At 38.3% G+C, this 12,953-nt stretch overlaps 1 protein-coding gene across 1 annotated transcript in view; it reads left to right on the forward strand.

The window, feature by feature from the left end:
* RPGR (retinitis pigmentosa GTPase regulator) overlaps window positions 1-12,953 on the forward strand; it is a 52,597-nt gene that overhangs the window by 8,131 nt on the left and 31,513 nt on the right. Inside the window, 5 exon segments of the mRNA XM_072414457.1 lie at window positions 1,241-1,366; window positions 4,701-4,793; window positions 7,953-8,015; window positions 11,274-11,432; window positions 12,698-12,847. Coding sequence (XP_072270558.1) covers window positions 1,241-1,366; window positions 4,701-4,793; window positions 7,953-8,015; window positions 11,274-11,432; window positions 12,698-12,847 — 591 coding nt within the window.

Consider the following 12,953-nt stretch of genomic DNA (forward strand, 5'->3'; position numbering starts at 1 on the left):
GCACTTGGTACACCGTAGTTGCAGCTTTTCTAGACGGTTCAATTAAAAGTCTATTGTTTAGGCCGCAAACCAGCTCTCAGCAGCATCTTTGATGTTAGAAATGTCCTCAAAACGTTGCCCCTTCAGGTGTTTCTTTAAATTCGGGAACAGATAATAGTCCAAAGGGGCCTGGTCAGGTGAGTAGGGGGGATGGTGGAGCAATTGGAAACCCAGGGTGTTCAATTTGGAAGCCACAATGTTGGACGTGTGCGCAGGTGCATTGTCCTGCAAAAAAAGGATCCCCTTGGTCAACTTTCCACGGTGTTTCGTCTTATTTGCCTCCTTCAGCTGGTCCAGATGGTTAGCATAATACTGTTTCCTGATACTAGAGCCCTGAGGTAGGTATTCCACCAACAGAATACCGTCTTTGTCCCAGAAAACGGACGCCATGACTTTTTGGACGATTTATGGGTTCGGAACTTCTTCGGCCGCGGGGACCCGCTGTGGCGCTGAGCCCTTTGTGTAGCTCAATAATCAGCTCATGGACAGCATCGCAGGTTGCCGGGTCAGTTGAGGTTGGGGGGCACCCACTGCGGGGCTCATCTTCAACGATGAAATGCCCAGTCTTGAAACAAGATCCAGGTTTTGAAAATGATGTAGGAAGGACACTTCTCCCCCAGTGTTTGTGACATCTCAGTGTGAATGTCCTTTGCAGACTTTCCCTGGAGAAACAAAAACTTCATGACAGCCCGTAACTCCAACAATGTGAAACTTGCTTGTGCCTCTGCCATCACAGCTTCTCACTAAAAGAAAAAACAGTTTTAAGAATCGCAAAGACCTGATATTTTCACAGTTACATACTAAGATATTAGACTGTCACATGCTCCCACACTAATTTTTCTATTTTTTTTCTAGAAGGGGCAAAGCTAGGAAATTCTCAGCACCCCCTCATATATTCTATATTAGAAGCACTTCTACCTTATGCTAGTCTTAAAAGAATTTTAATACCATTTAGTGATGTCATTTTAGTTTGTTCCTAGTGGGGTATTTATAGCTGACCACATTCACTGCATGCATATCTCTGCAAACACTTTTAGGGAGAGTGTCTTTCTTCATTAGTAACAGAATGTGTCATTTTTTTGTTTTGGCTTGGTAGATCTCTACAAAATGTTTTAAAGTTATATATATGTGAAAATAAATACTTAAAGAATAACTAAAATTAATACATAGCTTTATGACTTTTTTTCTTTATTTTTGTTAGATTCAGGTGCGATATTTACATTCGGAAAAAGTAAATTTGCGGAGAACTGTCCCAGCAAGTTTTGGTTAAAGAACGACAAGCCTGCAAATATATCATGTGGAGATGAGCACTCTGTTTTGGTTACAGGTAAGGTAACTAAGGAAGGTTTTCCTGCTTTTCTTGTTGCCTTTTCCAGGCCATACACATTAAGCAGCTTAAGATGTTTTATGTGACCTCACAGATATTCAATTTCATGGCTTGCAATAATTAAAGTGTACTACTGCTGACTATGATAGCTTAATATCTATCTAAGTAATATAACTGTTAACTGTAATATAACACACACACTCTCATACACGCAGTTCCAGAAACAACTAAAATTTGGACTTTGTTTAGTAGATTGGCATCTTGCTCTCTGTACTCCTGTGTCTATCTATTAGACCAACCATTTAACCATAAGATAGGATTGGCTGGGGATAGGTGTCAGCCTAACTAGGTAGTCCACATTTGTAAATTAGAAGGTTGGCTTCAGGAAAGGTTTAGTGGACAACTGTTTAATATTATACAACATCCTAGTAAGTTCTGAGTTCGTTTGATTTTATGGAACTAGTAGTTTAGTTGGTAATTCTCTGTACAAGCCTGGTAAAATGGGAGGTCAAATGTAGTATTTTTGTTTGATGTAAGATAATGAATTACCTGATAAATGATAATGTTATGTCTGATGTAGGATAGGAATGTATCAGATATTTCTTTATCCTAAATGTATCAAGAATAGCAGAGTTTTCTGGTGCTACTAGACAATTACCTAAGAGTTAATCTATTTAGTAAATTATTTGAAAAACATGAAATACTGAATACATGTATTGTGAATGTCTTGTGTCCTCCTCTCCAAACTTATTCTGGGTTAGAGTGACCTGATAAGAAATTAAGTTTGACAATGAACTGACAGGTCACAAGAAGAAGAACAGTTGGTAATATTTAAATATAATATATTAATTAATGTTTTTTACAATATAGCTTAACAAGAATATTTGGCTAAAATGAGTTAAGCTACGTACACACGGCAGATTTTTATCGCCCGATAATCGGCATCGGCCAATTATCGGGCGAAAATCTCCCGTGTGTACAGTCGGTGTCGTCCATCGTCCGGACGACCGACCTGCCGGATCCACGGACGATGGACGACAGCCGATCGCAATGAAAGGGAAGGGGAGAGCGCGCAGCAGGGTGCCGCTCCGTCGCTCTCCCCCCTCCCCTCTCCATAGAGCATGAACGGTGCTGTATGTACAGCATCGTTCATGCATCTTGCAGCCCCTTGTCGTTGGAAAGGATCGTGAAAGATCCTTTCCAACGACAAAAGTTGCAAGTGTGTACGCAGCTTTAGTAATGGTCACATAACATAATCTGATTGGTCGAAATCAGTGTATATTTGATACCTGTGGATATCATAGAATTTAGGGCTGGCACTGACTTTTTCTAGGTACACATAAAGAAATGTCAGCTTTTCTCTCTGCCTGACCTTTCCCAGTTAGTAGATATAAAAATGGGCAACCCCTGGGGTAAACCATGTGTTAAGATCTTGTTGGAGCTGTTTTGGACCATTGTACATATCCAATAAGAATACGTACTAACTTTAAATAGGCAGAACATATTTTGTGTCGTACTTCAACCTTTCTTGACACTTGTAGTCCCACAAATACTTCCTAGTTACATTATATATATCAGACATGAATTCATCTCCTTATTTCATAGACATACCATTATTGTTCATCAGAAAATTTCTCGTTCCACATTACCCAGATCATTCATCAGAAAAATGATTTTCTTACATCCAATGATTTATCCACAGTAAAGTGAAGTAAATCTGAAGGGAATGTTATTGAGTGGCAAATGTTTTTAATCTTAGACCAGATCTGTTCCAGGTTTGCTGGGGCACCCAGGTTTTCCAGTGATGGTCTATTTTCTTCAGTATTGGAAAGCTTTAATAAGTAATTGATCCTTATTTATTAAAGCTCTCCAAGGCTGAAGAAGATACACTCTCATCAGTGAACCTAGGTGATCTAGAAAACTTGAAATAGATTTCTTAAAAGTAATTTGCTATTTGCTAGCAAATGTTTTGATTCCTGGACCAGATCCATTCCAGGTTTGCTGGATCACCCAGCTTCACTGATTAAAGTGTATCCTCCCCAGCCTTGGGGAGCTTTAATAAATCAGGCCCATTGTGTCAGCCCTGCCTCCTTCATTTTTGTTGCATTACAAAGAACACAGACCTCTTGTTGTCTCCTCCCTCATTCATAACCCATCATTTTTCACAGTCAGGGAGCACAAGCCATTATCAGCTTACAAGTTTTCTTCAACAGGTATTTTTTACCTTTTCAAACAAATAATACTTAATACTTTCAGTCGTATATTTTGGGGAGCAAAATGTTGCCAATGAAGTGGGGTTTACGGTGGTTTGTCTGTGGACAGATAATTTATCTTCAAAATTTAGATTCTTTGTCCTAAATGGGCACAGTATTTATCTGATATATTAGCATACTTACTCTTAGCATACTTGCTTGCTTCGAGTTCAATAGAGTTGCATGGCAGAAAATTTAGAAAGAGTTTGGCATGTAACATTGGATTACAGTAGATGTAGGATGATTTACTAAAATGTACCCATGTAATAAGGATGATATTAAACCTCCTATGCTGATATTTTTTTTTTTTTTTTTAACCCTAATGGAATATTTAATCCAGCAGAGATACGCATGCAACGTCCTCTCTTTAGATCTCATGTCAGTACTGTACCTAGGTGTGGAGAATCCGTAATCTAATGATGCAGATATAACCACACCAACCAACTCCCTTTTGTAAGACTCATTCTAGTCTCAAATTTGAGAAGACCATGTCAGAGCTAAAAGTAAATGTCCATGTACACTTAGACAGTGACATATATATAGTGACCTAGCTATATATTTTTTTTATTTTATATTTTTTTTTGTATGTATGTATGTGGGAATGATTAGGTAGGAGGATGGGGTATATGGAATGACTTAGACAAGCTTTAAAGGGCCATGCTTCATTTACACAGAAATAAAAGAAGGACTTGGGACTGTGAATTTAGTGGACAAAATGGGACAATTAGGTAGTTTATTTAAACTTTGCTATGGAGGGATGGGAGAGGGGTTTGTGTCTGTGAAGGCAGCCTGAAGGGAACTTTAACACTTATACAAGTTACTGATTAAAGCCATAACTTTTATTTGAATTTTGTTTTTAAATGTACTAGAGCAGAAATAGTCAGATTAAGTGAAATTGGTTTTTCTAAAGATTTAAACTCAGTAGCAGAAATGATGCCAGAGACCTTTTTAAATGTTACTTTCCATCTTTCTTTTTATGCATCTCATTAGTTTTGTATGTGTTATTTGTTTGGATATAGCATACAAATCCTCAATGTATAATTCAAATTATATATTAATAAACCTGACCTTTTTTTCTACAGGAAATGGCAAGCTCTATGTGTTTGGCAGCAACATCTATGGACAGCTGGGTATTGGCTCTGGAAATGTCATCAACATACCAACCTGTGTCAAAGGTTTGTTTTATTATTTGCGTCATAGCAATGACTGACATTACTTTTTCAATCTTCTTTTTTTTTTCCAACACTTTTTCTGTCACTTTTTGGATTCTCATTTTCTTTGTAAAGTTTTCCACCAACTAAGTAACTTTAATGTTTTGTTTCTAAAGTGCAGTTATAAATGGTTTTAAACATGTTAACCAGGAATAGATTCTAAAAAGTCATAGATTTGTCATACACCATACCTTTTCTTTCTCAGTAATACTGATGGGGCAACCTAATTTGGGATGTTGTAGAATATGCTCAAGCCTGTAGAACTTGTGCCCATATCAGGTCTCTAAGCCATTGTCCTAAAAGTCTTTTTTTTCCACTACTCATTCTCAGCGATCCATAGCGGTAACATTCTATGACCTCCCTACTTTTCAAAAGGTATAGTCCTGTAGGTAGTGGTTGACAGCTGTTCTAAAATGTAACACTCTGTTCCACCTCTCCCTTCTTTGCCCTTGCTGCATTGCCTGTCTCCTTCCTTGAAATTGTGAGCCTATATGACATGCCAACACCTAATTTTTTTGACCACAGTGGTCCAATCCACCTCCTAAGTTTGAAAGTAACATTGCAACTGCCTGGTAACCTCACTGTATTCCTCAGCTTACCCAAAATAATGATCACACTTCGAGGGTCAACCAGTCCTTAGAGCAGTGTTCAACCTAGAAATGGTATTTAAGCTAGGTGGGAAGGAACTTTAGCTGTGTGGCAGCCCTTTATTGTGACCCAACTCTACAGTAACTACCCAGAAACAGCCTGGTGGTTACTGAAAAGTGCAGGGTGGGGTGCGCCCAGGTACAAGGGGCTGAGGAGAGCACTGTTGGAGCAATATCTTTGATCTCATATGCTTACTTATCAGTATGATTTGGTCATCTCCTTCCCTTGTGTAGACTTTTCTTACACTAATTTTTAAAAATGTCAGCACCCAGAAGTCTCCATTTGATTCCTTTACTTTGTTCTCCGAAGATTTGTGCACCCTTTCGAAGGGTTTTTGGCTCTGAATAAAGCTTCTGGGTTCTTTTATCTGATATCTGTGTGCTCCCTATCTGGTAAAGAAATGCAATAAGCATGATGCCGCTCCCTCCTTCTCCCCCTCCCCTCTCCATGGAGCAGAACAACGCTGTATGTACAGCGCTCATTTATGCATCGTTCAGTCTTTTGTCGTTGGAAAGGATCGTGAAATAACCTTTCCAATGACAATTATTGCACGTGTGAACCCAGCCTTAGTTGTTGATTGTGCTTTTTTTTTTTTTACTGCAGCCTATATTAGGTAGATCATTTATTAACACAAATAACGAAAATTTTTAATTTGAATCAGCTAAAAACATCAATTAATACACACTTTTTATGTTAAAAAAATTTAAACTCAAACAAAAATCAGAAAAAGGGCCTGATTTTACCCTGATAAATGTATGTCTTTAATGTTTCTGAAGCAATCTGACATTATTGATTTGCCAGAGTAACCTATATATTTGACAGATAGTCTGTTTGCTACTATCCTCTGTCATCAATTTTTTATGGATGGCACAGAGAAAGATAAACCTCTGTAGTTATTGTACAGCTAGGTATCTATACTGATACTCATACATGACATACATGTAGGATTCGGATTGAAGATTTCAAGGGTTAAAAGCAGGCAATGTATCTATTGTCCTTTAAGACCTGGCCATAAGAAGAAAATCCTGCTACTTTTACCTTTATTTTGTTTCCTGTAACACAGTATGCTCTCATGCTAAGCCAGGAAACTGAAACTGAAGACATTGTATTTATAAAGCGGAACTAAACGCCGTTATACTCACCTGGTCCTCTTCTGCCGTGGGGTGCTGCCATCTTCTTCATTCTTCTCTTTCTAGTTGCAATCTTCGGCCATCTTGATTGGCCAGGATGATGTAGCACAGGCTCTCGGGAATTCATTCAGTCCCGGCAAGAGCAGGGACAGCTAGGATTGCTAGGTATTTTGACAGTTCCACAGAGCAGCCAGACAGGTAATAATGCTTATTGCAGATTGTACATAACCTGTCCCTTTCTGCAAGTGGACCTTTCACTTTTAATGTAAGCAGTTTATATACATGGATTTATCTTTGTATCATGTTTGTGCACTTTACTGTGTAAGAGAGACAGTAAGAGGTATAGGCTGTTGTACTGCAGTATCTATGTGCTAAAAAGATATATGCTGATGGGGGATAGAGCACAGGGATCAACATATCAGTCTTCTTCTTTATTGTCCATTTATGGGCTGGGGGTGTACATGAACTTGTACATGAACAGGTGTAACTTTAATGCAGCAAAATAAAATCACATCTCCTGACTTGCTAGATAGGGGTGTGATATGTGGCCGAGCTGCATTCATTTCAGGGCTGAATGGACAAAAATTAAAAGATTTTAGCAGGTAAAACAGATCTTTTTATATGTATAAAATCTGTGTATTTCACTGTATGTGGCTGTTTGTCTGATGTTCAGCTTTAAAATCATTAAAACAATAGACCCCCCCGCCCCCCTGTATAAAGTTAGTTTCATTTTTTAAAAAACATATATCTAATTACTGTCTTCTGAGTTGTCTATCAATTCACAAGGGTTACACAGTCTTCAAAATAATTCTCAGTCAACATTCTGCCTCAGTGATCAAAAACAAAATCAATAAAAATATGTGCCAATGATACAAAGATGGTTAAAAAAAAACATGTACAAAATCATGAGAGAGAATGAGGGCCAGCCCCTGATGAAGCGGATGATGGAGACTCAATTCAGTAATGGTTGCCATTTGCTAGAATGGTCATGTGCAGTTCTGTGTCATAGCTAATGTCATTGTATTTTGGCAGTATTCAGTAAGGTATTAAATGTTTATCATTCCAATAAACTTGGATAATCTTGAGTCAAAATGTTGACTGTCGGAGTTACTTGTTTTAAATTTGCTGTTAGATTTACTCATTGATAACTATCCAGGGAGGGCAAATACTTTTTTGTTTTACATTTGTAAATTGTTTTCTTTTTGAAAAGACCCCATATATTTTACTTCTGCATAGCCTGGGTCATTTTGGGAGATGTTCCCACGTGGTTTCTGTTGGCTGTTTTCCTCCGTGCTGTTTGGAAAATATCAATGTGGACTTCTCAGTTCTGTTCTTTTTTTTGCAGCATTGAAATCAGAAAAAGTCAAACTTACTGCTTGTGGGAGAAATCACACCTTGATCTGTACAGGTAATATTTGTATTCTAATGCTTTGAGCCTGAAAGTTATATTCGTGTAAAGTAAAGCTTTAAAGCTCTGTGTGGTATATCAACCAGGCATAATCATTTAGAATGTTTAACAGGAACTGTTTTTGGGTAGCTATAGAGAAAGCTACACAGAAAAACATGTAATCAAACCGTTAACGCGTAAGTAAACCAAAATCTAACCCAAAACCAAAAAAATCACACTTGCCTTCAATCCCGCAGATCAGTCTATCTGTCGGGAGGTTTCTTCCATTGGGTCCCGCGTTGTCCCGGTGTCCATCCTCGGCCTCGCAGAGGGAGCGCCAGGCGCTGCCATCTTCTCTTTCTACACATTCTTCCTATGTCCCCCTATCTCGCAAGATTGGGTGACGTAAATGGGGAAAAAACATGCCGATCTCACTGCGCAGAAGAAGCACCCAAGCGCTTACTGGGATGCGTGACGTAGGTATCCCGGGAGGCTCTGCGCTCCTATTCATTACTGATCACCTAGGCAAACCAAAATTAAGGGGGTGGTGCTGCACCCTTTTTTTTTTTTTAAAAAGGGTGTTGCACTTAAAAAAACACTAACAAACAAAATGCTTACTTTTAATAAAAGAGTTGTCTACCCTTTTATGTAAAGTAAAAATTATGAATTTAGGTACGTTTTAAGTTTTTTATATTTGTGTGAAGAGTCCTACCTGCAAAATACCATGCTTTTCTGTTCAACTAGTTTCCTCACTCAGGTACCCCTAGCAAACACCATAGCCACTTACTTTTCTTCCCTTCTCTCAAAGCAATACAGCTTGGTCACAACTGAATAGTGAAAGATCAGCGTCTCACTAATGAGGGTGTCAATTTTGTCTTAGTCTTTTTTTTTTTTGCTTTTAGTAAGTGTTATTGAATACATAACTAAATTAAATAGAACAAATATTCAAAAAAAAGAAGAGAGAAAGAGGGGTTTTTTTGGGCAAATGTGCATAAAGCAAAAATGTTTAAATACAAATCAAACAATAATTAATACTGTGTAACAATGAAAGTGATTATAATTTCTAACAAATATGTGAGGTTGAGAACTAAAGCCCTTCTAATAAAGTTTGACAGTTCATAATATATATAATAAAATAAATAGAAGTCACATATTCAATAATATTCAAAGCATTAATTTCTTAAAGTGAAGCTGAACCCTTTTCTCCAAACATTGCAGTCATACAGGTCCTCTATTACAAGTGACAGTAGATGTCCCTCCTGCAATAAAATAACCTTACCTGCCTGATCACATTTTTTAAATATTTTGGTCTGTCCCGTTTTTTTTTTCTTTAATCTTCGGGCACCTTTATTGGCCGAGCCAGGATGATGATGTACCTCCCAAGCAAGATTTAATTTAGTTCCGGCATCCACAATTTTTGACAGACGGGGACAGCTATCAAGCAGAGAAGGATGTTTCATTGCAGAAGGGACATCACCTGTCCCTTTCTGCACCAAAGCCCTGCTTGATTACAAATTTTGAATGTGGAACGTCAGTTCCACTTCTGCTTTAAAGCTTACTTGTTGCTTACTCTAACCTGTCATGCTGAGCCTGTAAGCTGGAGGTTTAAATAATGTTTGCCCTCCAGATAAAATGTTATTATGTTAATGTTATTATTAAAAAATAAATGTTGTACACATCTGCTTTAAACTGTCTATATATCACATTGACAAAATAAACTCCTCCTCATATAATTATTTTCTTATAAATATACCAATATGGGTTTTTGTTAAACCTAACAACCTTCCAGAAATCCAGCGCCTTTCAAAACACACAGATCAAACACAGTTTCATCTCAAAACAAAAGCTATACAGTATGAGGGGGTGCTGAGAAGTTCCTGGCTTTGCCCAGAAAAGAAGAGAGCCAGAGTTATGAAATAACACATTTATTCAACATTTTCCCCCCCGAGACTGATGCACTTGGTACAGCGTAGTTACAGCTTTTCCAGACCATTCAAATAAAAGTCCTTTAGTTGGGCCGCAAACCAGCTCTCAGCAGCATCTTTAACATCAGAAATGTCCTCAAAACGTTGCCCCTTCAGGTGTTTCTTCAAATTCGGGAACAGATAATAGTCTGAAGGGGCCAGGTCAGGTGAGTAGGGGGGATGGTGGAGCAATTGGAAACCCAGGGTGTACAGTATGGCAGCCACAACGTTGACGTGTGCACAGGTACATTGTTCTGAAAAAAACGGATCCCTTTGGTCAACTTTCCACAGTGTTTCGTCTTTGCCTCCTCCAGTGTTTTGTAATTGCCTCCTTCAGGTGGTCCAGGAAGTTAGCATAATACTGTCCAGTGATAATAGAACCCTGAGGTAAGTATTTCACCAACAGAATACCATCTTTGTTCCATAAAACGGACGCTGTGGCGCCATTACTTTGACTGTTCCTTGGTTTCAGGATCATAGATGCGAAGCCAGGTTTCATCCTCCGTCACTAACCCAGCCAAAAAGTCCTGTGCAAAATGGGCCAAAACGGCTTTGGATGCTCCAATGTCTAGGATAGTGGTGATAACAAACCCAACACGCTCCCGTGAGATGTCAAGTAACTGGGCTATCTTTTTTGCGGATATTCGCCAGTCCTCAATAATCAGCACATGGACAGCATCGCAGGTTGCTGGGTCAGTTAAGGTTGGGGGCCGCTCATCTTCAACGGTAAACCTTCTCACCACCCAACCCCCACCCCCATCCCCGTATGTCATCTTCTGCAATAACCCATGACCTATGATGGCTTGTAAAATTAAGCTTTTTTCACAATTTGATTGTGAACTGTTTAATTTTTGTTTCAGAAACAAATACAAATCCTAGATTTAAGCAATATTCACTAATACTTTATTGCACAGCGTGATTGTTTTGTTTGTAAGCTGATTGCTAAGTGTACAGTTTGTCTTTGTTGAGAGATAATTGGAAGTAGTGCTGTGTTGCCATGTAACTGCAGGTTATGCTTCTCTCTTTGTTGTGTGACTCTTTGTTCGTAGAGTTAATAAAGCAGGAGAATATAACAACATTGCCAAACCACTGTTATTTAGTAGAAATGTCCTAGGTCTTAGCATGGTAAATATCCTGAAGCATTTTGCAGATGTTCTTGCTAGCCAACCATCACATCTCAACAGGTAACAAATCTGTCAGCTAAGTCTAGAGGTTGCCATGCGATGTGATGTGAAGCAGAAGTCTGTGTAGTTCACTAGCAGAGAGCTGTCTGCAGAAAATGAAAATGTACAGCCGTTTGTTTTATCTTTTGTAGTACAAGGAAAGGTCTACTCTTCTGGCTGGAACAGTGAAGGACAGCTGGGGCTTGGTGACACTACAGAAAGGACAAGCTTTCATGAAATCTCCTTCTTTAATTCTCAGTATCAAATCAAACAGCTGTCGGCTGGATCCAATACATCAGCTGCCTTAACTGGTAGGTTCTCTGTAATAACGCTTATTAACAGCTGACATATCTGGTGACCTGAAAGATTCTGAAATGTTTTTCATGTCGGCATTTTATAGTGTAATATGTATGTGTGAATGAAATAGACAGATGTTATGACAACTTAGAAATTAGAATGTTATACTTGGGATGTCTCTTACTTCAATGTAGCTAAGTAGCAGAAGTTATAGGACTCTTCTTGAAGTGCAGCTTTACTTTAAGGGGAAACTGTAATAGTTTTGAGTCAGTTTTATTTTAAAGCTGATTTATGAGTGCACACATCATTTTTTGACATACCTCTAATTGATTTGTTTAAATCAAATCTTAACTAACCAATTAAATACACTTTTTAAACCTAAAGCTGCAATTAAATGAAGCTCCTGTTCACAAGAGGCAATGTTGTCCACATTATTGCCTTCTTGACATGAACATTTCTTATTGACTGTCTAGCGGGGTGGCTCTCTTTGAAACCCTGAAAGAATTTTGTGGCAGTGATGTCTGTGTGAAGGGACTGTTGGGGACCGGCCAGCGTAGGCACTGACCTAGCTACTTCTGTGTGTAAATTGGATAAGGATATCTACTTAACTATGAAAAACACAGAGCGCCACCCAATGGCTAAATACAAATACAATACAAAATTTTGTTCTCTGTTATGAGTTGCATTAACATATAATAAAACATGTATGAACACACATATGTATCAATGGTCGCTAAAGTAATTCTGTCATTTATTTTGACAGTGAATATTATTAATTATTTTTACAAGGTATTAATAAACAATGCAGTCATTATTGGTGCTGCAGAAATGCTGTTGGTTCCTAGTAAATGTATATTTTCATATGAATATAGATGTAGCTAGCCAGTATTGCACCCAATTTGTATTGTGGACATATACTTTAATACCCTAGCATAATATAAACTAACAAATCTGCTTGAGTATATAATGTGCCTGAAATGTACTGAATTTTAAAATCCTGAATTACAAACAGACAGCCAAGGCTTATAAATAGGAAAAGCTTCCAAATGCTGTGTTACAGACAGGCAGTTGTTATTAAAAGCATTCATTATACATATCTGCTGCTGTGAGGGACAGATCCCATTCTCTTTCCACTCTCATGTGAAATGAACTTGCCTTTTATTTCCTGCAGTAACATAACGCAATTCTTTACCACTGCAAAGAAGACATAGTGATTAGTAATCTATATAAATACTCAAATATAAAACTCAACACAAACATTATTTTTGCTTTTTTTCAGCGGATGGAAAGCTATTTATGTGGGGTGAAAATTCAGAAGGTCAGCTTGGCCTTGGTGATGAAAAAACAGTCTGCAGTCCTCACCAGGTGGATATTGGAAAGCCAATTTCTTGGGTCTCCTGTGGCTATTACCACTCAGCATTCGTTACACGTAAGCAAGGCTCACAGCAGTTGTGGACAAGGATGACAAGCAGTTTACAGGGGGTGGTCTATGCATTATGGGTCTCTTTGTAAGGGTTAACACCTGCAGTACTGGG

The sequence above is a fragment of the Pyxicephalus adspersus genome, chromosome 1 (genome assembly GCF_032062135.1).
Source record: "Pyxicephalus adspersus chromosome 1, UCB_Pads_2.0, whole genome shotgun sequence".
NCBI classification, from domain to species: Eukaryota; Metazoa; Chordata; class Amphibia; order Anura; family Pyxicephalidae; genus Pyxicephalus; species Pyxicephalus adspersus.